This window comes from Toxotes jaculatrix, chromosome 17 (genome assembly GCF_017976425.1).
Source record: "Toxotes jaculatrix isolate fToxJac2 chromosome 17, fToxJac2.pri, whole genome shotgun sequence".
In the NCBI taxonomy this organism is placed as follows: Eukaryota; Metazoa; Chordata; class Actinopteri; family Toxotidae; genus Toxotes; species Toxotes jaculatrix.
In genome coordinates, this window is record NC_054410.1 from 13,717,897 (window position 1) to 13,745,245 (window position 27,349).

Consider the following 27,349-nt stretch of genomic DNA (forward strand, 5'->3'; position numbering starts at 1 on the left):
GCTGCTGAATAGAATGGCCGCTGATGACCGGCATCTACCTTCCAGTTGTGGGTCCTACATCAAGACGGAGCCATCCAGTCCCTCCTCGGTCATCGACACGGTCAGCCACCACAGCCCCAGTGGTAACTCAGACGCCAGTGGTGGCTATGTCAGTGCTATGAATAGCCACTCCAACGGCCTGGACTCTCCACCTATGTTCACCCCCAGTGGGCTCGGGGCTGGCACCTGCCGCAAGCGCTATGACGACTGCTCCAGTACCATCATGGAGGACTCGTCCATAAAGTGCGAATACATGTTGAACTCCCTCCCCAAGAGGCTGTGCCTGGTCTGTGGAGATATAGCCTCGGGGTATCACTATGGGGTGGCCTCTTGTGAGGCCTGCAAAGCCTTTTTTAAAAGGACAATACAAGGTATTTTTCTCCTCTCACCCCCCCCCAACAAACACTCAATACCAGTTATTTCATCCCATGTCGCCGCATCATCAGACACAAAGACACCCCCCATACAAGACACCTTTGGCCTCACAACAACACTGATTCGCTATGTAAAAGAAATCACTGGAGTGTGGAAGATGTTTTCTCTGCCTCCTGAGACCAGCAACCTCCATACAAAGTCATGTGTATAATATCTGACTATGAAAGGAACATTAGAAAAAGATGCTAACATATTTACTGATTTTCAAATAACTGTGCCTTTAAAAAAATTGTTTGTGCTGAAAGAACAGAAATCAGACGAGTAATTTGACGTGCGACAGATGATGATGACATTATCTGTCATGGTTTATTGGTGTATGGTGGACATGACACCATCACTCAGAGGTCGGATCTCGTGGAGTGTAGGGGCTGTTTCCCCAAATGCCTTGGGGAGGGCGGGGCTCAGAGAGTGTGCTTTATTGTTCCTGTTCTGTTCTGTGTGTATGTGTGTGTGTGCGTGTGCCTGGGGACTAGGGTGCGATTGGTTATCTGCAAGGCATGATGTATCACAGCTTCTCATTAGAGAGGCAATGAAAGGCCCCCCTCTGTGAAACTGTGCGCTCTGCTCCAGATTAATCAGGAAGACGGAGATATTGTTGAGCCTGGGAAAAAAAAAAAAAATCTGCACAACAGGCACAGCTGCCTAGGTCTAAGCTCTGTCGGCTTAGTAGTGGAATACATGCAGTGGAAAAACTAGATAAATCAGGTGAAATGAGCCAAATGGTTGGGTTTTGGTGAAACGTGACGATTGAGTGGAAGAAAACTAGGAATTTGATATTTAAACTGAATGAGTCTAACATCTTTTATCCATTGCTTTCAGTAAATTTTAATCAACAAATGACTGCATTCATTATATGGACAGCAGGCTGTCTGTCTTGATGTTAGGTGTTGATTTTGGACCTTACAGCCATATCAGCTTTAGACAGTCTATGTACCTTTTGCGGGCAAACAAAAGCATTAGGCCAAATCCTCCTGTTTACTCATGCTGCCATCAGCAATCCTGTCTATTGACAAAAGATGAACATTTTCTCTCAAGTAACATAACTGGGCTTTTGTCCCCTCACTAAAAGTACACTGACGACAACACAATGGAACAGAAAAGAGGCATTGCAGAAGAAAGGGGCGTCTTAAGTGGAGCAATGGCCCAAACAATTAAGAGGAAGGTACATGGAAAAAAAAAATGAAAGCACCTCTTTTTTCCCCCCTCACTTTGCATTGTCGATTTGAAATCCCTCTCTTTCTCTTCTTGGAGGGCTGCCTGTAATGGAGCTAATCTGCCGTCGTTTGTCCGAGCCACAGGAGTTTTGTCAATAACAATCAGCGTTTGGAAAGTGTAATTAAGGCCGAGGCTTTTCATTAGGAAGAAGGGAGGGGGCCGTCTCTAGGGACAGGCATGCCAATTAGAAACTCAGGCACGCGTCGCCGGGTAATTTCAGGGAAAGGAGGGGAAAAAAAAAAAAAACAGGACTTCTTTAGATTGGAGAGGGACCCTGCTGCTCTTTCAGAGGAGAGGAGGAGAGGCTTAATGGCATAATAATCAGACAGGGGTCCCAGGCAGAGAAGGCAGGAGGACGCAGGGACTTTTTGGGGGAGGTGAAAGCCTTCCGAAATGATAAAAGAAACACATGCAGGATTGCTGGAGGAAAATGGAGGCAGTAAATAGCGGGATGTAGAGCCCTTGAAAGAATGAGAGGGTGCCGTTGATGAGAACTGATTAATTAAAGGAATAACGAGGCAGTCAAGGGTGGAGTGCGAGACGGCCCTCTCTAATGAGAAGAAAACAAAGGAGCTGTCTTTTCCAGCCCTTTATCACATTGTTCTATAGCACTTAGGGCAAACTAAGCTAAGTTAATGTTAACCATGTACATGACAGTTTCTTTATCACCTTGTGCTCACCTTGTGTAACTCTGTGTATTTTCTTGTGATAGAGCAGCTAATTCTGCCGAGGAAATTTGTAGTTGTTTTTTATGATATTAGCATGTAGTCTTTTCCTTTTTTGTGTTCAAAATATTATCACTTAGTAAACAGTTTTTAGGCATTTATTAGCTTAGTAATGTTTGTTATCTTTGCATCTGCTTCACTTCCCCCTCTGGCCTGCACTTCTTCAGCTGATGCCCTTACCTTTCCAACAAAAGCGGATGGAAAATCCATCTTCTGTCACCTGTTCATCCAGTGAAAAGCCCCTTGAACTCTTACTTGGAGATAGTTACATTAGTCAAGGCCAGGCCCCAAATTAATGTCAACCAGGATCTCCATCCATCCCAGAACTACCCCTTTTCTCATTGCTCTCTAATCATCCCCCCATCCCTGCACCTCACCTGCCCCACCAATCAAAAACATAAATCTCTTATTGAACCGTGTTTTCTTCCCATTTTGAACCCAAGTGTAAAATTGCTTGAAAAACCAACTGAACTCAGTGGCCCTCTTTTATATGAAGTAATAGACCTTGACAGTAAGCCTGTAAAAGTCAGTTTAGATTTTGATGAGAAATACCTGCCATTTTACTGTAATTTACTTACAAGACCTGACTTTCCCCTCTGTGCTCTGGCATGGGTCCTGAAAAGCCATAAAATAGATTGAGACAGATACTTATCAAGAGAAGAAGGAGGGAAATCTTTTTCTTCTCCCTTCACTCTGTAATGTTATTGGTAACCATACCATAACCTCTCTAAAGACAGATAAACCCGAGAATGGCCCTCGGGTTAAAGGGGTTCCCGCCAGTATGCTTCATTTCTGAGAGTGAAACTCACCATACTATTACTCTGCAAGCCAAGATTTCCAGACATCATTTCTGAATGGCAAGGTTGTTGTAAAAGGTTTTATAAATTTGCCCTTTTTAAAAGCAACGCTTGAATCTACTGTAACTGGAAATCCCTTTTTAAATCAGTACTTTTGTGTGTCTCTATTTAGATGCTGTTCAAGGACTGTGTTGCTACAGTAGATAGATTTTCTATATCCTCTTATTCTGTGCAGAGCCACAGTGACAGTTATATTCAGTTCATTTCAGTTTAGTTTAGTTCAGTTCAGTTCAGTCAGTTAAGCTGAATTGAGGAAAAAATTATTTATCCCTTTGGGACAAATTTTAGGCAAGTGGGACAAGAAGATAACTACAAACAATGTCATTCATACACAATTATGAGGAGGAGACAATTGTAAACTGCAGGCATATTAAGCATATAGTATAAATGAAAATTTCAATGATGATGACTAAACATAGTTGAAATTATAGGCTTGTTCCTCCTGTGGTTCAACACATTACTGATGCAAACAAACATTTAACAGTATCAGATATTACAGTAACTTAAATTTATAAGTTTAGGCATCATATCAAGTTCCAGTCTTGTATTTTAATTTCTGACAGAAGGGGCTACACTCTTGTCTACATCTGGATCTTGGTTTGTGCCAGTAGTGTCAATATTTCTTGAGGATTTTACATCTTTTATATACATATAGACCAAGGCAGGTCACAGCTTATTGTCATTTTAGATCAGTGGAGAGGCATTAGGCATGTTATGAGGTGTGTGCACTGATACTGAAACACTGCCTCTCCTAAATATAAACCAAATGTAGAGTTGAAAAATTAGTTAATCCACCGCTCACTCTGCATTGAGCCATGAGAAGCCCCCTCTGACAGAACATCAGACACACAGGGTGCTTGACAGGACAGGTGGATACAGTAGCGCAGCAGTATGTGAGCACGTGTTTGTTTTTGTTTCTGGAGTGTGTGATACCAAAGGGCTAACTCTCTTAGTTAGCCACCAGGTGTGGTTTGTGCACATGTCCCCTGCACCCCTGTGAAAGGGTAGGGAGGGGAGGAGGAGATAGAAATACCCCCATAAACAAATGGTCCTCAGGGACACACAGGGTCAACTGTGCTGAGCTGGGACGTGCAAACAAACTCGTAACATATCGTGTGCGAGTGGTGGCAATTTGCTGGGTTTTTATAATGATATAATGAAGTGACTAAAGTAGAAAGTAACATTTTTATTAATTTGCAATCAAAATCTATGCTTTTTTAAAATGTATTTAGTACCTTACATCCCAGCAGATTGCTGATTGGTTTGCGCATAATGGCAACACAAACCAAAAAGGCCTCCATGAATTGATTCCAGCTCAGGGTTGCACTGATTGCCTCCTCCCAGCATATGGGAAATGGGTAGGATTATTATGGTCTGGTTCTGCTATGACAACAGAGAAGACAGACAGAGGAAAGACAATCACAGCTCATCAGCCGCTTCCCTCACACCTTTATTTACCCCAATCCCAAAGAGATGAGGAGAATTAGCATAATGATTTCTAACCCAGATATAAGGAGGAATTTCTAATTATTTATAACATCTTGGGACCCTCCACTTGATCTGTCCAATAATGTTAACATAATTGCATAAGTTGTCAAAGGGTGTTGGAGGGCTAGTGGAGGAACGCCAGTGGAATATTACACAGCCTTCTGTTTCGCTATAAAGGAATACGGCGTGAGGGTCAGAGCTGTGGAGCAGCTATAGGACGCGTGCAGATTTCTGTTTGTCACAAAATGTAACGATGCTTCATCTGTTAAAGGGGATGCTGCATGTGTGTATTTAGTAGTTTCAGCAGAAAATATATTTGCTGACATTGTTTACATACAGGAATTTAATGGATGAAGAAAAACTATTTTAGGAATCATGGTGATTGAATTACATTTTTACATCACTCAATAATCTGTTTCAATGCTATACTGACAAAGACATAAACCCTAGGTTAACAGAGAAGTTTAGAAAAACACCAATGTCAAAAGCTTTAAAGCTGAAAGCCCATTCAAAGTGGGGATAATTCAGATTCCTAGGCTGAAGCAACTATTACGCTGAAACCCTTTATTGAAACCCCCTGAATACAGTAAAATGTAGGGAATCAGACAGAAGCGGAGGACCGGCCTCACATATTCTGCCCTTTCTATTGCTAATGCTAGAGTAGAGCAGAACCGACTCTTTTATTGTATAGCAATGAAACTCTTTTTCATTGCTCCGTCCTGGAATCAGACGCTGCACTTGAATAATGCATAAGGCCTCTTGCCTGTACACTATGTAAATAGTCAACAATGGCAACAGTGGTAACAACAGGTTTGGGTCTGCTGCAGTATTATGTAAAGTGGTCAGGGGCAGCGTGTCTGGCTCTCTAGCCTGCTATTGAGGCAGTGGCAGGCCCCTCTGAGCGCAGGGGGACATGGCCTGCGCCCGGGGCCCGGAGGGGACACGCACAGAATTAATGAGGCCAATTTAGTGTTGGACCAGGATGGCGTCTACTGATGGGTCCTGAAGGACTATTGTAGCTTTGCCTCCACCCCCCACCCTTTACCTCTTACCCCAGCTTCTCCTCCTCCTGCTGTGGCCCCCAGGAAGGTTCTGTACTCGCTGGAGGACACCTGAGCCACCTGCACACTTCAGAAATGGATTCTTTAGGAATCCGTATGATACTGCCCATGCCTGGTTAGCTAAAGATGATTTATTATATATCATTTGATAGCACCGAGAGGGCACACTGGTGTTTGTTACATCCGTAGCAGTGCCCAATTTAGCACTGGTTTCTCTTTAGTGCGTGGTGAAAGGCCTCTGCTTCATATAATACCCATTGTTTTGAATATTTTCACATTTTCCGTTGAATTGTAATGCTTTAGGCCTTGATAGATTTTGCTGGAGCTAACCTGGTTTTCTTCTTCTTCTGCTTCTCAGGTAACATAGAATACAGCTGTCCCGCCACAAATGAGTGTGAGATCACAAAACGAAGACGCAAATCATGTCAGGCCTGTCGCTTCATGAAATGCCTCAAAGTGGGGATGCTCAAAGAAGGTAAGAAGAGTAAGAACATTTTATTATTCTTGCACCCACACGATACACATGCAGCACTGTGTGTATTTTTGGTATAAAAACACATTTATGCAAAAATGAAACCTCCATTGATCGGAAAAGGGCTCTGCTGGTGGAATACTACATCACACACTTGCTCTCAGGATGGTTGTTTCCATAAGTCCCAATGTAATTTTCTTCTACCACCCCAGACTGAGACATGCACACAACTGGCTGGCCTAGACAACAGTTCCCAGCCCCCTTGTCCTCCCCCTACCTACAAAGCAGTAAATAATGTGCAGTTGAGCTGGGGACAAAAATATGCTGAATAGGTTGATCCCGCTGTCTGAGTAATAGAAATGTAACAGTATTCCGCATGGAAGGGCTCAGGCCGGGTCCCTGAGCACACACAGTCTCAGCTCTCCCCGGCATATTGATCCACTAAATGTTTTCCGAACATCTCAGCTCTCTTCCTGTGGATGGTTTTTTAAAGTCACGCCAGCAGGGAATTCAGTGACAATTAAACATGCTTCCGATGGATTTGTCTGGCTGGGTTTCTCTGCCCCCCTCCCTATCGTCACCAACTGAACCCTGTGGGACCCTGAGGCTTGGCTGCTCTTCCAGGGGAGGCACCTATCCGCTCTCTGTCATCCCTCTGCATTTGTGAATGCGTTCTCACCTGCCTCTCTCTTTCTCTCTCTCTATTACGTTCTCACTTGTTGGTTGCTCTAAAAAGGCCAGACAAATGAATAATGAAAGATATGTGGCTTAGGGGTGAAGTGACGGTGTTATATTTATGCAAGCCTCCTCTGGGAGCAGCTCAGGGATTCTGTAAGGAAACATGTTATTGTTATTTATTCTTCTTTTTTCCTCAAGTGCTGTTGAGTGTGGGTCAGGTGTGATTGTCCCTCATGGTTATGCAGTGGTATAAATACAGCCAGATAGAAGATGTAATGACAAATGAAAATCTTTAACACCTTACACTTTTAAATTCTCTGTCAAACTCTGCAGAGTATATATATTCCACCATTATTCCTCCCATTATTCATTGGAGAGTGGGATTTATAGATGCATATATATCCAGTTGCCACCTGAAGCCAGAGTCACAGCCCGTATGGATCTCCACACAGTAACAGAATCCCCTGGACTGCATGCAGCCAGATAAAGCCCCAGTGCCAGAAAGACAGAGTAATCGCATTACTATCTGATGAAAAATTTATGCCAATATATCATCTTGGAGAATAAGAGACTACAAAAATATGTAGCCGTGGCTATAAATGAATGACCAGTGTCAGGTCAGAGTAAAAAGAGTGTAACACTCAAATATGCAGACTTCGGTTAAGCCTGAGGTTCTAATGCACACTTCTGTGTATTCAGCACATTCACTGAATTAGAATGACCCTCTTCTTTTACATAGCCACTGTTATCACCAACCACTGCAACTATTGTCACAGACTGATTGAAGTATTGTGCAGGTGTTGCCCGAGATCCTTCTCAAATAACTGATTTCTCTCACAGTCAATATTATTTAAGACATTTGTCATGATTAGCAAAAAGATGTGAAGTGCAGTTTATGCGTAAGCTCTGCCACGAGGCCCGGCACTTTAAAGTGTCACCGGGATGAAATGGAAAGAGAGACACATGGTCTGTGTCCACTGTAAGCTCTATGAAGCCGTCGGCTCAACGCCATGCTCAGGCCCTGGGTGTGTAGGTGGCCACCGCTCATGTGACTGAGGTTGCCGCTTACTTTCATTACTGCAGAAAGGTCACATTGTATCTCAATGGAAAATCACCTAATTATAACTTTACAGCTCCAACAAAGTACAGTGCTGCCCCCCAATGAAACAGAAGTTTAAATCCATCTCTGTCTCTGAAAGAAAAACAATATTAGACATCTTCAGAGGAAATTAAGTTTAGATGTATTTTTGTTTATACTGTCAAAATCAAAAATCTCAGAATTTAGAAGATTTCATTATCAACTGATCAGGCACAAAAACTTCAGTTCAATTTCAATCAATAAGTTCATATCTCGACACGTGGTGAGAGGCGTAAGGAAAATGGTCCCTGAAGATCAGCAGTCTAATTACAGGAGACCTGCCTAAACCCTGTGTCGAGTCGCTGTACTTTCCCTCGACTGTATAAAGGAGGAAGTGATCAATAGAAGAATCAAATGTCAGGGGCAACAGGTTTTTCCTCTGATCAATGGAAACGGATCAGAGCTTAGAGCAAGAGAGAAGACAAGATAGTATTGAGAGATTACATTGACATCATTCAGTGGCAGTTGCTCTCTGCACTTACTTCCTCTCTGCCTCGCTTACTCACACAGAGAGGCCTCCACATACATGAACACACACACACGCAAGTGCAGAATAAATGCTTTTTTTTCTGTGAAGTTAACATGTTAATTTTTATCTACACACCAGAGCCAATAGTTTTTTGTTCTGTTGTCCACACAGTGTTAACAGCACATTGTGAAAAGGTAGAGTGTAACCTTCCTTATTGTAAGAGAACATGGTGACAGTCATGTATATTTGCTGAACAAAGAAGCAAAGTGTGTTTGTGCTGATATACAATACACCTCTCATTGTTCAGCCTGGCATGCAAAGAACAACCACATCCCACAATAGCCCCATCGTTGTCACATACACAACATACAGAACATACACACAAACCACACTACACTCACATGTATAGTGCCTGAAATACTAGACATGTAAATGTCCACGTGTGTTGCAGGCCGTCAATAACAGTCATAACAGCTCCCAAGATGTAATAGTGGCAATAGTAAAGTAAGTAATAACGAAGCTTTTGCTGATGCAAACCTCATTTAAAAGATTTTTTCCACAATACTTTAATTCAGGACAATTAGCAGTACGAGCAGGGATGTCAGCTCACTGGGGATATTGTAGCTAACCTGCAAATGGAGTATGTGACGAGGGTGTCAGTATGACATCCCCCGGGGTCAGCAGATGGGGAGGGGGCGCAAAGGACTGACAGTTTTTCCGCTATCCTCGCTCATCACCACTCGTGATTAAAAATGCTGCAACACACTTACAAGCATGCAAAGCTGGCACCAGGGGCCCTTTGATATAGTGCTGACGGCAGTTTAACGGGGCGGCTTCCTTGAAAGGCAAGGTTCACCATGCCTTGCCATGTGGCCTTCTGATTTTCCCAGCTAAAATAGGGTCTGCCTAAGCCCCCCTTGGCATTGCCAACCATCCCAGACATCCTGACACTTTCCCCAGGGAGAGACACCCAGAACAGGTGAGGGACTCAAAATAAGGGCCCCTTCCACGGCCGGCCACACAAAGTGAGTGAAGACAGGCTCTTCTGTAGGAGTGTGCTCGGAAGGGGATTATTATTGTTTTTGGAGAGAAAGAAGAGCCCTAGGTCAGCTGGCCCCAGCCCCCACCCGGAGGCCTTGGCTAATCCGTGCACAAATGCCAGCCGCCTTGGCCAAAAGCCCTCTCCCCCAGCACCCTGCTTTGAAGAGATGATACCCGAGCTCACCCGCTGCTACCCTTGCTACACTGTGTAGTGGGCCATAAAACAGTGAGATGACTTTGGATGAAATGGTATTCAAGTCTCTTCACACATTTATAACACACCTACTGTTTACTCTGGAGGAATCACAACGGAGCGGTCAGAGTCGGACCACTTAAAGCTTCGGGTGCCACCAAAGGGACATATGAACCTCACAAAAGGCCCCTATAAAGTCCTGGCCTTAGTGCCTGACAGCAGGAGTGAATGAATCCGTCTAGCTGCTCTTAATCACTCTCTCTTCCTCTCTGCCTGCGTCTGGCCCTGTTGGACAGTAAAATGAGACAGGTTAGTGCCAAGCTTTAATTCCTGTCAGCATCTGTTAATTATGGCCAGGACTGTTCTAATTAAAAGAGGCACCCATCTACCTTCATTGCTGGCTTTACACTGGCTGACACGGCCACATGACTCAACCGGCAGAGAGGATCACAGAGAGCAGAAGTGCAGCCACCTGGCAGCGGCCGAGCACATCGGGAGAGCCGGAAGAAAGTGTAGAAAATGGTTTGATAGAAGAATTTTCCATGTTTCCAACGGCAAGTTTAAATATTCAGGCCCCTTTACTTTTTTCTTACATTTTGTTATGATGCAGCCTTATGCTAAAATTGAGTCTTCTTGGGTATGACGCGATAAGCTTTCTGCCAATGCCCTCTGTAGATCCTGTCAAGCTCTGTCAGGTTGGATGGGGACTGTCGGCATAGAACTGACGCCTGTAAGTACGGCACAAAGAAAGTTCACAAAGAAACTAAACAAGTGTAGGCTCTGCATCCTCCCTGTGCAGAAATATAAACTGGCCTTAAGCCACTCTCAGTATCGACTTGGCTTTGTGCTTACGGTCATTGTCCATTGGACAGTGAACCTTCGGCCCAGTCTGAGGTCCTGAGTGCTCTGGACCGCGTTTTCATTAAGGATATGTCTATACTTTGTACTCCATTTAGCTTTCCCTCAACCCTGACCAGTCTCCCTGTCCCTGCCTCTGAAAAACACCCCCACAGCGTGATGCAGCCACCACCACGCTTCACTGCTGGGACGGTATTGGTCAGGTGATGAGCAGTGCCTGGTTTCTTCCACACATAACGCTTAGAATTGAGACAGATTTCAGTCTTGTTTCATCAGACCAGAGAATCTTGCTTCTCACAGTCTGAGAGTGCTTTTGGTGCATTTTTGGAAACTCCAAGCAACTTTCCTGTGTCTCTCACTGAAGAGAGGCTTCTGTCTGGCCACTCTGCCATGAAGCCCAGATAGGTGGAGTGCTGCAGAATCATGGGGGCCACTGTGCTCTTGGGAACCTTCAACGCAGCAGAAATATTTTTGTAGCCTCCCCCAGATCTCTGCTTTGACTCAATCCTATCTCTGCGCTCTGCAGGCAGTTCCTTTGACCTCATGGCTTTTTGCTCAGATATGCATTGTTAGCTGTGAGACCTTATATAGACAGGTGTCTAACTAAATTTCAAGTGTCTGAATACTTATGTCAATGTGATATTTCAGGGGTATTGAGTGTAGATTGATGCAGCCACAATTCAAAAAATGAATTGAAACAATTTTAGAATAAGGCTACAGCACAACAAAGTGTGGAAGTGAAGGGACTGAGTACTTTCTGAATTCACTGTAAACCCAAGCAGCAAGCACAGGGTGTTTGAAGACTTTTTTTTTTTTTAAACTCAAGATGCCTTCACAGAAAAAATAAATCTATTTCTTGATATAATACATGTAAAAATGAATTTGTCATTGTGTGTTTTTGTGTGTGTGTGTGTCTGTGTGTAAAATACAGGTAGTTGCCATCAGATGATTCCCTTGTGCTTGCTGGGAAGGATGAGGCTCTGTAGGGAATTGGGGGTAATTAGGTTAGTGGGTTGTCAGTGTCAGGAAATTGAAAGACAATCCTAATCAGATTTGTGTTTCTAGGGAATCAAATAATTTATATAAGTAGACGAAATCTCTATTCTACAGTTACATGATAATACAGTTTACTGGACCCCCCCCCCCCCCCCCAGATGCACATTGGGGCTGTGGCAGTGCAAGATAAGTGGTGAAAATCAAGACGATATTTTGCATAAATCCGCTGTCGAATCCCTCTTTGTTAAATAAAGGCCACTTTTTTTTAACCTACATCATTTGATTTTCCTTTCCTCTTCCTCACTGAGCGACCTCCAATCACAGCACATGGGAGACATCCAAACTCATCCTCTCCAAGAGCACTCGCTGATGGGCAAATTGTATTAGGCTCATTTGCAGTGGCCATACAATGCCCAGGTTTGACACCGTCCTCCCTGTTATAAAGTGATGAAATCATCAAGGAAGTGCTCTGGCTGCTGGTGTTGTTCGCTCAGAGGACGCGGGAGGCTGACAAATTAACTCTTCCACCACCACAAGCATTTCATTGAGCCTTTTCTCCTCCACCCTTCAGTATTAAATTTGTTTGAGGGGAGGGGGGGGTCACATTATGCATACAAGGTAAATTGAAGGGATTCTCCCTCTTGACAGGATTAAGATATCAAGGATATTTAGGCTGCACGGTCGCAGTGGCACGCCAGTCCAAATATAGGGATGCAGGATATAAATGTTTGCATACAATTACATTAAATAACCAAATACCTGCACGGTGGTATCAAATAAATAGAACAGTGCAGATGAAATATTTTAACTATGTTGAAAATTAATAGGATAGAAAAGACATCCAAATGGAAACATTCTTATCAAATAATGAGATAATAAATAACTTATGTTATGATGAGGCTGGTTTGACATTTACAGTATCAGTGTGGAACCTGGCCCCCTAGGTGTGGCTGGGGGTGATAAGGCCTCAGTGCTACTCCAGTGAAAGAGGGGTGAAATAAGGGTCTTTTATGGGAAAGCAATACCTAGTTATCTATCTGCTATATGACAGCGGATGTTTTGTACAGTGTGTGTGGGACTGTGTCTTTGCTTGTAGGCTGGTTAAGTTTCTTTTTATGGATCCCGAAGAGCACACACCTGAGCTTTCTCTCTCTCTCTCCCTCTCTCTCTTTCTGACACACACACAGGCAAAGAAGCATGTAGCTGGCAGCTAATTAGTATGCAGTCTGCCTCACCCCAAAAGCTAAATAATTAGAAGGCCAGTCTGTGAGATCATTGACCCTGCGTTAAATATTCATATGTTTAGACCTGCTCTGGGCTCAGCTGTGTCACAGTAGACCAGCCAGGCATGGACCACATATGGGAAGGCAGCCGCGACTCTGACACATTCACTCACACACAGACTCACACACAGACACAGACACAGACACAGACACACACTCTTGTGCCCCTTTGCAGTTTTTTTTACAATGCTTACATACAAGCTGGAGACCAGTGCGCTTACTCACACTGCAGCTTTTGTACATGATCTAATACAGGTTGTGTTAGGGCGTAATTTCCGATCATCATCCCACATTTTGTGCGGGTCTTAAAGATGTTGTTTTTATTATTGTATCTCCTTATACATAAAAATATTTTTCAATTTTTTCTGAGCAAGTTAATTTTCATGTATTTGATATCCCTTAAAATGATATTCCTTAAAAACAAAAAGTACACTCTCTCCATTTTTTGTCCTCTTTTCATTTGTAACCCAGGGGTTCGTCTGGACCGCGTGCGAGGGGGCAGGCAGAAGTACAAGCGGAGGTTGGACACAGAAAACAACCCGTACCTGGGCTTGACGCTCCCCCCTCCCACCAAAAAGCCTCGTGAGTACTGCTCCGTCACTAGCCCATTGTCTCCCTCCTCCGTCGCCCCTCCTGTGCCAGGCCAGCACACAGGTAAAACTGAAGCAAAATTCTAGGCCAGACTCATGTTTCCCTGTGTCTCCCATTTTTGAACAGTTGAGAGGTCACTGGTCAGAAATGTAGGCCAGATATTTTTCCGGTCAGAGCTGAATTATGATAAGTCTCTGAGCTGTTGACCGATATTAAACAACGACAGAGTGCTCGAGGATACTAGTGCCTCCACATTCTCGTGCGTGTGCTCTGTAGGGATAAGAGCTTTCAATGCCTACGTTTCACTCGTACAAATTTCCAGGTTCCATACATTAGTTTGCATGATGAGGAAGAAACAGAGAAAGTCAGGCCAACATTGGTGTGTAGGATATTTCACCAATGTACAGCTTTTATCCGAGCAGTGCGTCTTTGTGCTTCGCTGAGCTCAGCCATGATATAACCTTTGACCTCTGCTTTGCTTTGACATCCCCCTCCTTCCTCCTCTATCCTCAGTCACAAAGATAGTGTCTCACCTGTTGGTGGCGGAGCCAGAGAAGATCTATGCCATGCCTGACCCCACCATGCCAGAGAGCGACATCAAGGCTCTGACCACGCTGTGCGACCTGGCTGACCGCGAGCTGGTGGTCATCATCGGCTGGGCTAAACACATCCCAGGTACAAAACAATTATTTCTGCTCCCTTTTATTCTTTTCTAACCTTTCTGCTCAGTCTTATTTTGAGGTGCTTTTGTCCCATTTTTAGTTTTTGCTATCTGTCTCTACCTCCTGTCTCACACACACCCAAAAAAAAGTACACACACACACACACACACACAAAGATAATTAATAACAACAGCTCATACAGCCTCAGGGTGTATGGAGGATGGAGGGGGTGCAAAATGGACATAGCTGTGCAAGAAACAAATCAATAGAGTGCATCTAAAATCCCTGCATTGAATGGAGAGGGGGAAACACACCCGGTGCCAATGTGTGCTGTAATCACCAGGGAGATTTAGAGCAAAGTTGGGGACCTGCCCAATCAAACAAGACATCATATCACACACACACACACGCACACGTGAACACACGCAAGTGCAAGCACACACACACATTGAATTATTGATGGGCATAATCATGTTTCTTCCTTGCCCCATAGACATTCTGATAGACGAGGTGTTAGGTTATAAGAGGCTGTTGAATTAAGGCTACAGTGCCTCACGTCAGCAGAGATTTTGCTTCCTTCAAGAGTTTTCCTCTGATTTTGACGGAGAACACATTGTTTAGCCGCTCTTGTTTTTTTGCAACCGTGGCAGATTCTCCTTGATCTTGGGCTTGACCCCCATAACTCTATAACATTACAGTGCTGTAGGCACGGAGGGATAACAAACTAAATGAATGTGTCCCTCAGCGGCACCCCCATAACCTCTTCGTCTCATCAGAATAACTTGGACAGGCACACAGCTGTCAGCATGCAGGAAATGCGCGACATCACTGCAGCACTGACGCATACACACGCCGTCTGCCTCTCACACACACAAACATTCGAGCGTGTACATACTTCTACGTCACATCAGTTAACTTAGAAGATAAATCTCAATCCCAGTTCATGGATTTAGGTGGTTCATTTATTTTCAGTAGAGTGAAAGGGACTCCAACTGACCTCAGACAGGTGCATTTTGTTCTGAAAAGGTATTAGAGTACTTCTCAGAAGGAGGGGTATTAATCAGGTACAGATCTGATAGTAAGGAGATTAGAGATGGATATGCTCCCAGCCCCTGGCCTCAGCCTCGGCCCCTTACGCGTCTAAACTGTTTGGATCACTCCCCACAGGCCCTGCATGGTCAGCAGCCTGAGAGTTTAACCAAAGAGCTTACTCAGGACTGGATCACAACTGACCCGATAACACACTCTCATCGTAGTGACCCAAAATCGTCGCACACATGCACAAAAACTGCAACGTTCTCGTGCTGCCTGCTGAATATAGACTGTGCAGACATGGAGGCATCACTTACTAAGACACATACAGACATCTTTATTTTATAGTGGGGAAAAATACGAGGCCACTGAGTAACATGAGTTAGTTATGGTTAAAATTTGTGCAGTAGGTAGTAGATTTTTGTCCATAAATCATATCCTTAACACACCATTTAATATACGCTAGGTTTTAAAGGTTTTAACTTATATCCTGAAGTGCATCATCATTTTAATATGTGTACACTCTAGCTCGGATTTTATGTGTCATAGTACTGAAGCACTGTTAATCGGATTATATTAACACGTATTGTACAGTGGATAGATTCATAATGTTAATGGGATTTGCCCCACAGATTGCGGCAGAGGACTTGTCATTCCAAATGCGTCGATAATGATCATTTAACCCAAAACCCGAGGCAGTAAGCCTGTTCCAACTGTGAGCGAGTACCTGGAACCGAACGGTTGCACTAAACAATGAGCAGCACCAGCAAGATGATGGAATTTAAGTAGATTATTCTGATCTGCCTCGGTAGAAATACACCCACTCATACTTGTGCTTTTGTTTCAGATTTGGTCACTTTTTAACTTTTAGCGCACAATCACACATATTGTTTTTAGATTAAAAACACAATTTGACAGAATAAAGATTTCACTTCAGCTGAGTGCTTGGTTCATGTCTGTCCCTTTGGTAGTGTCTGTATTAGGACAGTGGGTGTCCTCTGGCCATGAAATGGCTGCATAATTGAGTTGTACATGGCTGAACCTGATCAGAGACGGTTCACTGGTTGAGCGAGACTCCGTGCACTAACACTCCATGCACCAACGGTACCCCAGGGCAGCCTACCATGCTCCATTCCTACCATATTTCTCCCTTCATCCTCTCCTGGACAAAAAAAAAAAAAAAAAGAATGGGGGGAGAAAAAACTGCTGATTGCATTCTGATAGATTTTTGTAGCCTTAGGCAATGGAATTAAAAAGATTAACAGTTCATTATGAAGTAGACCACATTGATTAGGCCATTGACAGATGGGCCAATAACTAAAGTCCAAATGTAACAATTTGGATGTCACGAAAATTGGCACTTACCTTTTCCCAATTGATTTTAAATTTCCCCTATTCTCAGCTAACATTTGAATATGCATTTCCGAAGTGGCTTAATGTGGAGTAGAGTGGCCCTATTGAGTTTTAATTAGAGGACGATAGGAAGATATCAGAGCTCTATCATTAGTGTAGATGGTATCTTTGCCTTACAGGGTCCAATGTCAACTTTGTCATCTCAGCTCTATTTAGCAGCCATGAAAGGACAGTTTGCATACATGAAGCTCTTTTTTTTTGGTTTTACAGGTTTTTTTTCTATGAAATAAGAATATAATAATTTCTTTAAATGAAATAAGAACACAGTTAGTTAGTCAGATCAGGTGCACTTGTTACCTTAGTTTAATGAGGTAGATATTGAAGGCTGGTGTCACATATTAAGAGCCTTTTCACAGGTTTGCCAATGCCAGACCACAGCCTTGCCCTCATTCTGAATCTGCCTTTGATTAATTGATAATCACTGCGGAGCTTTTGGACACTAGTGTCACTGCTCCAAATAGCCCCACGAAGCTCAGTCTAACACGGCTGTTGCCTGAGGGGGGGCAGGGTCATTAGGAGCAGTGTTAGGGGGATGCTGACAGATGGCTTGTTGCTCCTAAGGTGATAACAACCTTTGACACACATAGCCTTCCACTGTCCACCCCTCTGGCCCCCCTCCATCCCATAAAGCTGCATTTCACTCTGTCCAGGAGGTTTAGGGAGGAACTAAGTATACTGACAGCTTCAGTTCACTAGAGCCTGTTTACCACCTTGACACTGCTGCTTTCTTCAGGAGTGACAGAATAGTATTGTGACCCCTGTGGCCCTATACCACCCCACATCCCCTCCCACCCACAGGGGGAATGTTATGTGTTCATATGTAAAAACTGCCATGCATGCTGCTTATTCAAGAGGTGCTCGTTGTTTGGTGTTTGCCAGCTCCTATCCCAGCTTCCCAGGCCCGAGTGTTTTCAGCTGGGAATTCTCTGAAGGGTGAGAGGCCAAGCAAACATTGACACTCTGCTGCTGCTGCTGCTTTGCTCCGACACAGTAAAACATATTTTTGCTCTGGCATGTCACCACCAGAATGTAAAATATTTAAGCAACACTGAAATGTACATTCTGTGTCTGAAGTTCATTTTTGTGTATAATGTTAAGAAATTCATTTCCGAGACAGGTGTGATTCTAACATCCTTTTCGTATGTTATTGCTTTTTTTTTTGGCGGGGGGGGGGGGGGCATTAGATTCAGACCAGATTAATCTAATGAAACAGGCTTGTTTGCGTTGTTCTATTCATTACTGGTGTTTTGGGAATATTCATCATCTGTGCGTTATTGGATTCCAGCTCATCAGCTCCTGCATTTGACAGACAGCCGCCTGCCGTGTTAGTTGTTAGCAAGGAGGCAGCGATGTTAAAAAGAGATCGCACCTCTTGTATGTTGTCGTGTTTGTGTCAGCTCCACCATAATCACCCACCCACCCACCTATCAGCCCACCCTCCTCCAGCCCCCTCCGGGCTCCTGTTTTCTCTTTGCCATTAAATTGTGAAATCTACTTACTGTGTTGCCAGCCTGATCCCACTCAGGCTGTGTAATCTCCTTGTAATAGAGTGTGAATACTGCCCGGCAATAAATCAGCACCTCATCAGTGCACTTTATTAAATATAGACACCAACAGACAGCTCTTAGTATATTCAATTTACCCTCTGACGTAGGCTTCAACACAGGAGATAAAGATAGATTGAACAATCAGGTGGATGCTGAGGCCTGAACCCAGGCAAGAGAGCGGGGGGAAGGCGGAAAAAGCTGCAGGGAGATTGAGATGGGGGCGTATCGGAGGCAGACAGGCAGTCAGGAGCATGCAGGGCCAGGGAAGGGACATTTGCCAGGCAGGGTGGGGGGAGGGCTTTTGTTTAGTTACTGTGACACATGAGCAGGTACATCCAGAATCACAATTACATGTGTGCACTGTTCATATTGTCACCAAGTTGAATCTGTAGAAAATTTGTAGAAATGAACTGAAACTGTTTCACCTGCGTAGAGTTTTCTATAATATTTGATGTAAATTGTTTTGTAGGAAACGCTGATGTGCCTTTAAGTAATCGTCAGCAGAGCGCCATCCCTCATTAAGCAATGTTGCTTGATGGCAGCGGAGATAAATTATGTGTAATTATGGCGATGATTAAAGTCTGATTCGTCCTGGTCTTTGCGGCTAAACAGAGATATGTAACCGTCAGTACTGGGCAGTGGGACCCTGGGGAGGGCTAAAGACTTCCCTGCTAGGGTCAGGAGGTCATAGGGTGCAGATTAAAACAAGGGGATTACTGTATTTGACGTTCTTCAACTTTATAACGTTCACAGGCTACTGGTCAAATCGCCCGTTTCCCAGCTACTTACAACGGGATAATGGGCTGGTTATCACATCAAAAGAAGGCAGATAGCAGACTATCCTGAAAGGGAGCGCCAGAGCTGGGGAAAAAAACGTCTTCTTCACTGGGTCAGTTTAGTTTGTATTGACATGATTTTGTCCAATATAAAAACAACCTTTGAGTCATCAAATCAGTGTCCAGGGAAAACTCGCAGCAAACTGAGCTGTTTGTGTTTGTGTGTACATGCGGCTGGACTTCAGGTCAAATTATTTATGTCAAGCGCAGCAATTTATTACCAAGCTGCTATTGATTGGGTCCTCCTGATGCTGTCATGTAAATTCAAGAAGAATCACGGTCGGCAGTTGCAAGTTAACATACACACATACACACACACACACACACACACACACACACACACACACACACACACACACACACACACACACACGCACACACACACACACAGAACCACAAAAATGAGCCTGTGCGCACATACACATACCATCATGAAGCTAAATTGCCATTCATTCCTGTACTGGTTATACATCTTACACTGTCATGTGTCACTCTGCCAGATCAGAGGAATCTATACAAATCAAAGGTGCATACATTTTTTTTTCTCGTCCTCTTTTTAAAGTGCTATCTAAACTAAAAAGCTTTGATATAGAAAAAGCTTATGGCAGCATGATCATTCAGTTCAGTTTGAGGTTAGAAAAAAAAAAAAAAAAAAAAAGGAGACGTGCTGAACCTCTGGGGTCCTGTTAGGGGCAGTTTTACTCCAACTGGAGCCCAGAGAGCACTTGACTTGGCTGAGGTGAGATTGCCTCTGGGCAGAAGTCTTCAGGGCCTGCTTGTCCTTCTGATAGCTGGCCATGATAGATCAGCCCCAGTCCAGCCAGAATTACTCTCTTTCCTCTTTCTATCTCTCTCTTCCTCTTCCCCCTCATTCTCCAGGCCCCTTTTTCTCTCTTTCTCTTTCCCTTATCTCCCTCCTCTCTGGCCCATATCTTCTCTTCTCTTTTATCCTCCATTTCTCTCCCTTCCTCTCTCTCTCGCTTGCCATTTTTTTTCCCTTCTCTCTCTGCCCCCCCTCTGTCTGCTCTGTTGTCTGATTGAGGGTGAGTTACGAGGGGGCTGCAGCTGGAGGGGGCCACCGTGCCTCGTAATTACATCTCTTTTTATTACCCGTGCTAATGGCCCTCGGGGAGAGGGAAACAATAATAAATTAATAGAATATGAACTCCAGCTCAACAGAAATCTCCAGCATTTCATTTTGGACCGTCCTGTGCTCTGGCAGATGAAACGGTGCGCTGATTAATCTCTGCGAGGGGTTTGAAGCAGCCGTCTGTGGGTTTGGGCTGCCCCCTCCTGCCAACATCCGAGAGCTTTTGGGGAGATAAAGGAAGAGATGATGGTTTTGGCTTCTGTTGTTGGTCTTTAGTGGTCTTCTTTTCACCCTTTGAGCTATGAATGATGGTGTGCTGCTGGAGCTAGTGGTCAGTTGGGCTCTGTAGAGCTGTTTATCTGTCATCTGTATTTATTTTTGTTCTTCTGCCTAGATTGAACTGAATTTCAGTGTTGCTCATGCAGGATGATTTATGTCACATCTGGGAATTTTGAAAGTGAAAATCCCTTTAAAAAAAAAAAAAAAAAAGGAAACGTATGATTCCTATGTAAGTGGGGTGCTTAAGTCAAAGTGAACAAAGACAAACTCTGCATTGTTATTATCCCTGTATTCCTGCCACAAAGACTTTCAGACAGATATCTACTGGTGCACTCAGCAGTGGAGTGGAAAAGGCCCTTCAAGTGCGCAGACAGGCCTCTCTGATTTGGTCAATATTGTGTCATGTTTGGTCAAACCCCGCCAAGGCAGTGGGCTGGAAATGAAGATGTAAATATTGATATTTCATTAGAGGAAATCACCCACTCCAACGGCACTTAACCGGGCCACCTTCAGAGTGTGGCGGCCGGAGCGCCGTGTGACCTGCGGAGTCGGGAAGTCACTTCATTACTCGATTAAATTGAGTGGAAAAAGGCGAGGCAACGACACGAGATCCCATTTGGAGCGATAATTTAGGCCCTGAAGAGAGGGGATGGAGCAGGGGAAAAACACCACCTCTCCATCTCACAACACTGGATTAAATTCAAGGACTTTTAGCGTCAAAGGTAATTGTAGGCTGCTGGGCTGCATGTGTGCATATGGCTGAGAGGTGTCTGCTGTATCAGAACAACTCTAAAGCCTCTCCAACAAGCCCTGAACAAGGCCTTCACACGGGCTGTCACATTGGGAGCAGCGCTTTAGTTCCGCTTCAGTCCTCCTTGGCATTAAAAGGCTAGACAAAGCCTCGCCTGTGATTGTGATGCCAACCTGATGCGGCAATCAAGACCGCGTCCATGCTTGCGTGACAATTTCCCTCCGGCCAGTCCACATTCTGTCCAACTTAATGGCCACGTATGCAGACAAGGAAATAACACAACAAAAGATTTTAAGGTGCCGTCTGGATTTGTGTAATGGCACAGGCCTTGACAAAATATGGCTTATTGCCTCCGCTGATAATGTGTGTGTAAAGTGTTTTGAGTGCTTTCGGCAGTTTGCTTTGTTGTGTCTAATTTGGGCTCTTCAGACCTCTGACCAGTCCAGTCGGGCACCAGCACCTTTCTGTTAGCACTCTATTCTACTGACTATTGATTCCCCTTCAAAATGTGAAGGCCCTCACATTCTGATCACAATCTGTTAATTAATGTATCCTCCAGCTCTTCCCCTGCAGTGGTCATCACCACGATAAGGGAAATTGAACACTCAGGTACTACTCTCACTGGCTCTTCCTTTCTCTCTGCCTGTCTCTCTCTCTCTCTCTCTCTCTCTCTCTCTCTCTCTCTCTCTCTCTCTCTCGCTGTGCTGTTTCTTTTTCACTTTCTCTCTTCCTCATCATGTCTCTTATTCTCCTCAACCAGAACATGCATGAGTGTGTGTGTATCCTGGCAGGAGGAGATAAACATCAGGCTGGTGGCTGCACCCTAGTGAGATCATTTATATTTAAGAGAAAACGTGGGGCGTAGGTGTGGTGAGCGCCCTGGTCAATACTGTAATCTATGGCCTCTTAATCACGCGGTGGCTAGTAGCATGGCAGCAGCAAACTTGTAAATGCAATCATATTAATCAGGGGCGGAGCTGAAGAGCCTAATATGTTGTCAGAATGGGCCGCCTGCAGGCACGCTATGCGGGGGGAGGGGAGGTGGGAGATGGAGGGGAAGAAATGGAGGCTGTGGTGGTGGTGGTGTCGGGGGTTCATTCAGTTTATTGACAGCTGAAGGGTAGTACGAAGGGAAAAGGGATGAGATAGCTATCTGGTTATCTGTCCCTCACGCTCTCCTCTTTTCTCTTTTTGCCTTTACCCTCTTTAATTTGTTCAAATTTCTCCCAGCTCATCTTTGGGGGGATCCAGCAGTTTGTTTTATTTGATGTTCTATTCTGAGCATATGTAGAGGTGTTGAGGGGGAAATGACAGTGGTTTGATGCGCCTGTGCCAATTTCATCTGCTGTTGGAGAATGAGGTGCTGGATTTAAGCAGGTCTTCAGGCTGGGCTTGAACCATGTGACCCTAGCACCCTGTGTGTGTGTGTGCATGTGCTTTTATGTGTATGGATTTATGTGCATACGTGTAGGTGTCATGATCCGCATGTGCACATGTATGTCTGTCTGTTTTCTTGTTTGACACGTTTGTGTATCTGTGTGTGTGTGTGTGTGTGTCCTCATCACCTCCTCCCGCGACACAATGCATGTCATGTCCTCAACCCCGCCAATGAGAATGTGTCTCGGTGCTAATCCCCCTCACACCAATAAGAAGTGTGACAGGATACAAGGGGTAACCACATGGCTTTGTGTACCCCAGACCTTTGCACCGATTTACTGTCCTCACTTACAGTAAAGCCCACTCAAGTGCTCTGACACAGGCTTCAAAGGGGACCTTCCACTGTGCATTTAAAATTAAACACCCCTCGCTAACATGTGCCTTAGCATGTACTCTGGGCCACAGGGGCTCGACAAGTCATGTTTACTGATCAACTTAAAGTGCTGTTTGTTTTTCTTTTCACTTACTTTGAGAAACTCTCTTTTACTTTTTAATGCTCTCTAACAAAAGAAGACATCTGACTGAATCATGGAACAAGCACACATATTTTTCGCTTTTTTGTTTGGTGTAAACAGAAGTGCATAAACACAGACTCGTTCCATTTATTTATATATTTTATATCATCATGCAGTCGCCCCGTCCTCACACAGTTTCATCCCCTGTCCTTCCAGGCTTTTCTACTCTCTCACTGGGAGACCAGATGAGTCTACTGCAGAGCGCCTGGATGGAGATCCTCATCCTCAGCATTGTGTTCCGCTCGCTGCCATACGAGGACGAGCTGGTGTACGCTGAGGACTACATCATGGACGAGGAGCACTCACGGCTGACGGGCCTGCTCGACCTCTACGTGTCCATCCTGCAGCTGGTCCGCAAATACAAGAAGCTCAAAGTGGAGAAGGAGGAGTTTGTCACTCTCAAGGCCATCGCTCTCGCCAACTCAGGTGGGCCGTCGTGATTTTTGATTGCAGAAAATTTTATGTTCATTTCATTTTAATTCAGACTTTTTTTTTAATAGAAGTAATATAAAAAACTAAAAGAATTTATTGCTGATAAAAAAATAAATGTATTCCATTAAATGATTTTGAAACATTTTAATATTGCATAATAACATAAAAATTGTGGTTATCACTGTTAATGTAATTTAGCAAAAGTCTTCTTAACCTAATATGTAAATTATTTATTTGAACAAAAGGCACAAACCTGTCTTTTGAGTTACTTTGCTTCATATTACACCATGATTTAATCTATATTTCTTTTAAAAATTGAGTTCCACTATATTTATCTCATAAATTATAAATTATCTGAAATAATGATAAATTTGATGTTGTATTTACTTAATATAACTTAAAATTATACAAGATTTCATAAAATTGTTAAAAATCCAAAATAAAATGCACTAAAACCAACCAGGAGGGAACAAAAAGAATTAAGCATTTTTATATATTATAACAACAAATTAATATTCAGTCAATATATGAAGAATAAACAAACAAAATAACTTTATTTGTTGAAAGTGAATACTGTCTACAAAAAAATGTTACTGAGACATTCTTCAGGTTTTATTACTCTGTCAGAATTATTTTTCCTGACTGGATTTCTGAGTAGTGCACACTAGACAGTGTAATATCCAGAAACAGCAAGGTATTGTCTAACACAGTTTCAGAAATGACATTTCTTCGTTTTTCAGGAGTTTCAGTGTAACCTTTAGTTTGGAGCAGGAGATGGAGAGAAGATAAGGGCAGTGTACGAGAAAGAGGGATGGAGGAGTGAGCTTTTTTAATTGAACACCTTCCGTGTTGTGGTATTTCTCCGGCGCTCCCTCTCCCCACTCTTTCTCTATCTCCATAACAGTAGCTGCAGGGCACAGCAGCCACGGGAGATAAATTTAGCATTTCATTAGGAGCACGGGGGCTGTCAATAAAATGTGTTAAGTCGAATGGAATGAGTATCAGGGAGTGATAGGCCTCGTTTGTTCCAATGCGAAGACAGCACGCTGCTATTGACAGGCTCCTTTTGAGGAGGCAGGACCTGTCCTGCTCTGATCAATGCACGCCTGGGTCACCGGGCCGCTTTCCCTTGTTTTGTCCGGGGCTGAAAAATGAAAATGCTGATGGTGGGGCTTTGCTTTCAGACAACAGAGCACTGGTAGGGAGGTGGGGTGCGGGAGAGAGGAGAGATGGGGGTCGGGGACAGAAGAAGAAGAGGAGGAGGAGGAGGTGGTGGAGGGTGTCCAGAACGTTAGAACAAGGTCTCTGGGAGATCACTCTCCCGGGAGCCCCTCTGTCTGACAGCTGTGAAAATTCATAGCGATTGATTTTGTAATTAGCAGTTTATCAATCGGATCGACGTGGGCTCACTGATGGATTGCGAGGAAATTGTTTCTTCAAAGTTGTTTTTTTTTTTTTTACGTCTACCCCTCCTCCAAGGACTACAAGCAGTGTGCTCACTGTCTCCTGCCCTCTTTTTCCTCCCATCTGTTGAGATGTCTCTATCTCTCCTTTTATTTTCTCCTCCTTTTTTCCCTGTCACTGCGACTGTCATTACATTGTAGTACAGTTCAAATGAGGTTTATTGCTAAAATGGGTGTGTGTTTGTTTGTGTGAAAAAGAGAACAAAATATTGGTTTGATTTGTAAAAATGCAGCTTTGTTAGGTTATGAATTTAGCCTCCATGAAAAGAACAAGAGATAATTATGTCACACCACTTTTTTTTTTTTTTGCCTTTTGTTCCTCTATCCTCCTCCTCTCTCTCCCCCCCTCCCTGCCACATTCACTTTACAAAACGACCTACTTCATTTTACCACTGTGGATTTGAAAACCGTCAGGGTGAGAAATGTCTCAAGGTCTTGGGAATACAGTTGTTCCAGTCAATGAATTTGGGGCGAAGTCTGAAATCTGTTTTGCCTTTTATTGTCCCGTGTGGTAAAATATGCACCGCCAAGGTGAGACGAGTCAGGCAGCCAATGACACGCCGCCTCCGGAGTGCCAGACACCGGTTAACCAGTGTGAGAAAGCGCGACCCCGGACTGTCCCTGAGAGAGGCCGGGAGACAGAAACAGAGGCAGAGAAAGGCGAGAATGAGAAGGCAGCGCTGTAACATGATGTACAGTGGGATCAGTTAAAAAAAAACAGTGGCCCTATAGCGAAACGTTATAGGAGCAAGAAGCCACGCGGAAACCGTAGACTGCTCTAAAACTGGCCCGGAGGTGAGAGAGAGAGATTTGGGCAGACTGAAGCTGAGAGAGACTCAGTTTTTATTTTTTCACAAAACAAAATAGGTAGTAAACTGGTAAGACCATTTTTTAAATATAGATAAATATTCCAAGAAATTCCCAGGGAAATTTAAATTTGCCACTTTTTCATTCCTATAGTTACATTATTGGTTTTGTTGTTGCATCAGGCAGTGAAATAAACCCATTAGTATTTGTTTTCCCCTTCTCTGTGATGGTCAGAATTTGGTCAGGGAGAAGGAAGGAAATTAATTGAAAGCAAGTGTTGTATTCATCTCAGGCTTGTTTACGGTTTCCAATTCTCTAATGGAGCCCCTCTTTTTTTTGTTTCTTTGTTTTGTTTTTTTTTTTGTGCGAAAACAATCTGTCCTTTAGAACAGAGAGGTGTTTAATGTGTACTTACTCAGCAGACATTGGGCACTATTCATGCCATTGTTACTAGAGAATAACATTGATTTTCAGTCTCACTGGTCAAGGGCCGTATGAATATCCTGTCCAGTCCACCAAAGAATAAATATATAAATAAATAAAGCAGATGTTCTTTTTTATGATCTATTCTTTATCTTGTCAGGGCTTGAGTTATATTTATAATGTGTTCCCTTCCTTGCTGCTACTGACAGAGCAGTAAAGATCAATCATGAGATTTAATTTTGTTTTAGAAAAATCCATTTCCCATCACTCCTGTTATATTACCAGTGTCTCAAAGTGCAAACAACATTTCTTACAAGTTACTTTTGTTTTTCTTTTCAAATTTGATAATCCATCAATCTTCGTGCTCCTTTCTGTGCTCTCGTCCAGACTCCATGCACATAGAGGACATGGAGGCGGTCCAGAAGCTTCAGGACGCCCTCCACGAGGCCCTCCAGGACTACGAGAGCAGCCAGCACCAGGAGGACCCACGGCGGGCGGGCAAGCTGCTCATGACCCTGCCCCTGCTGAGGCAGACGGCCACCAAGGCTGTGCAGCACTTTTACAGCATCAAGGTGCAGGGCAAGGTTCCCATGCACAAACTTTTCCTGGAGATGCTGGAGGCCAAGGTCTGATCAGAGGGTGGCTGATTGGCCGCGGCAACAGAGGAGGGCTGCATTAGCGATACAGAAAGTGACTTGAACCAAGGCTGAGGGTACTCAGGAGAGGGAGACCCCCGCTGACTGTACTAGGCAGGACAGAGACTGACCTCTCTCACTCCCCCCCCCCCCCCCCCAGAACCCTGGGGCACTAAATAAAAAAGAACAAATGCAAGACTTGGTTATTAGTATAAATATAAAAATGATGCAGATTAATTTAAAATATATAAGAAATACTATGTACAGTAATAATTTTTTTTTTGGTTTTTGTTAATTGTCAGTGGTCATGCTGTATATGAAGAAGGACCCCTCTGCCCCTCAGCATCTTCAGAATAAGTAGTTGCCAGTTCTTGATAGAGACAAGAAAAAGAGGTTTCTTTTTTTTTTTTTAAGAAAAACAAAAAGTTCCTTAAATTTATTCTGAAGACAGCGAAGGTGTCAACAACCCTAAACAGACTCACTTGTCT

The 27,349-nt window shown here is 43.8% G+C and overlaps 1 protein-coding gene across 6 annotated transcripts; it reads left to right on the plus strand.

Annotated features, from left to right (window-relative positions):
• Positions 1–27,003, plus strand: esrrb (estrogen-related receptor beta). 6 transcript variants are annotated; one of them, XM_041060666.1, is made up of 7 exons: positions 46–410; positions 6,179–6,295; positions 13,420–13,544; positions 13,671–13,679; positions 14,061–14,214; positions 23,258–23,527; positions 26,614–27,003. In XM_041060666.1, exons 1-7 carry the CDS (start codon positions 158–160, stop codon positions 26,856–26,858), a joined length of 1,173 nt encoding a protein of 390 aa, XP_040916600.1. In that variant the 5' UTR covers positions 46–157; the 3' UTR covers positions 26,859–27,003. The 6 variants fall into 6 exon arrangements, with proteins under 6 accessions (XP_040916598.1, XP_040916596.1, XP_040916600.1 ...); XM_041060665.1 differs by lacking the exon at positions 13,671–13,679 and adding an exon at positions 13,947–13,964 and having other exon boundaries at positions 13,420–13,530; positions 14,053–14,214; XM_041060667.1 differs by lacking the exon at positions 13,671–13,679 and adding an exon at positions 13,893–13,920 and having other exon boundaries at positions 13,420–13,525.
• The last annotated feature ends 346 nt before the right edge of the window (positions 27,004–27,349 follow it).

Excerpts from the sequence above, each read along its gene's own strand:
- esrrb (XM_041060664.1), top strand. The coding sequence starts at position 14 with ATGGCCGCTGATGACCGGCATCTACCTTCCAGTTGTGGGTCCTACATC. Across the intron at positions 13,531-14,052 it reads CCCTCCCACCAAAAAGCCTC|TCACAAAGATAGTGTCTCAC; the intron begins GTGAGTACTGCT and ends CTCTATCCTCAG. Across the intron at positions 14,215-23,257 it reads CTGGGCTAAACACATCCCAG|GCTTTTCTACTCTCTCACTG; the intron begins GTACAAAACAAT and ends CTGTCCTTCCAG.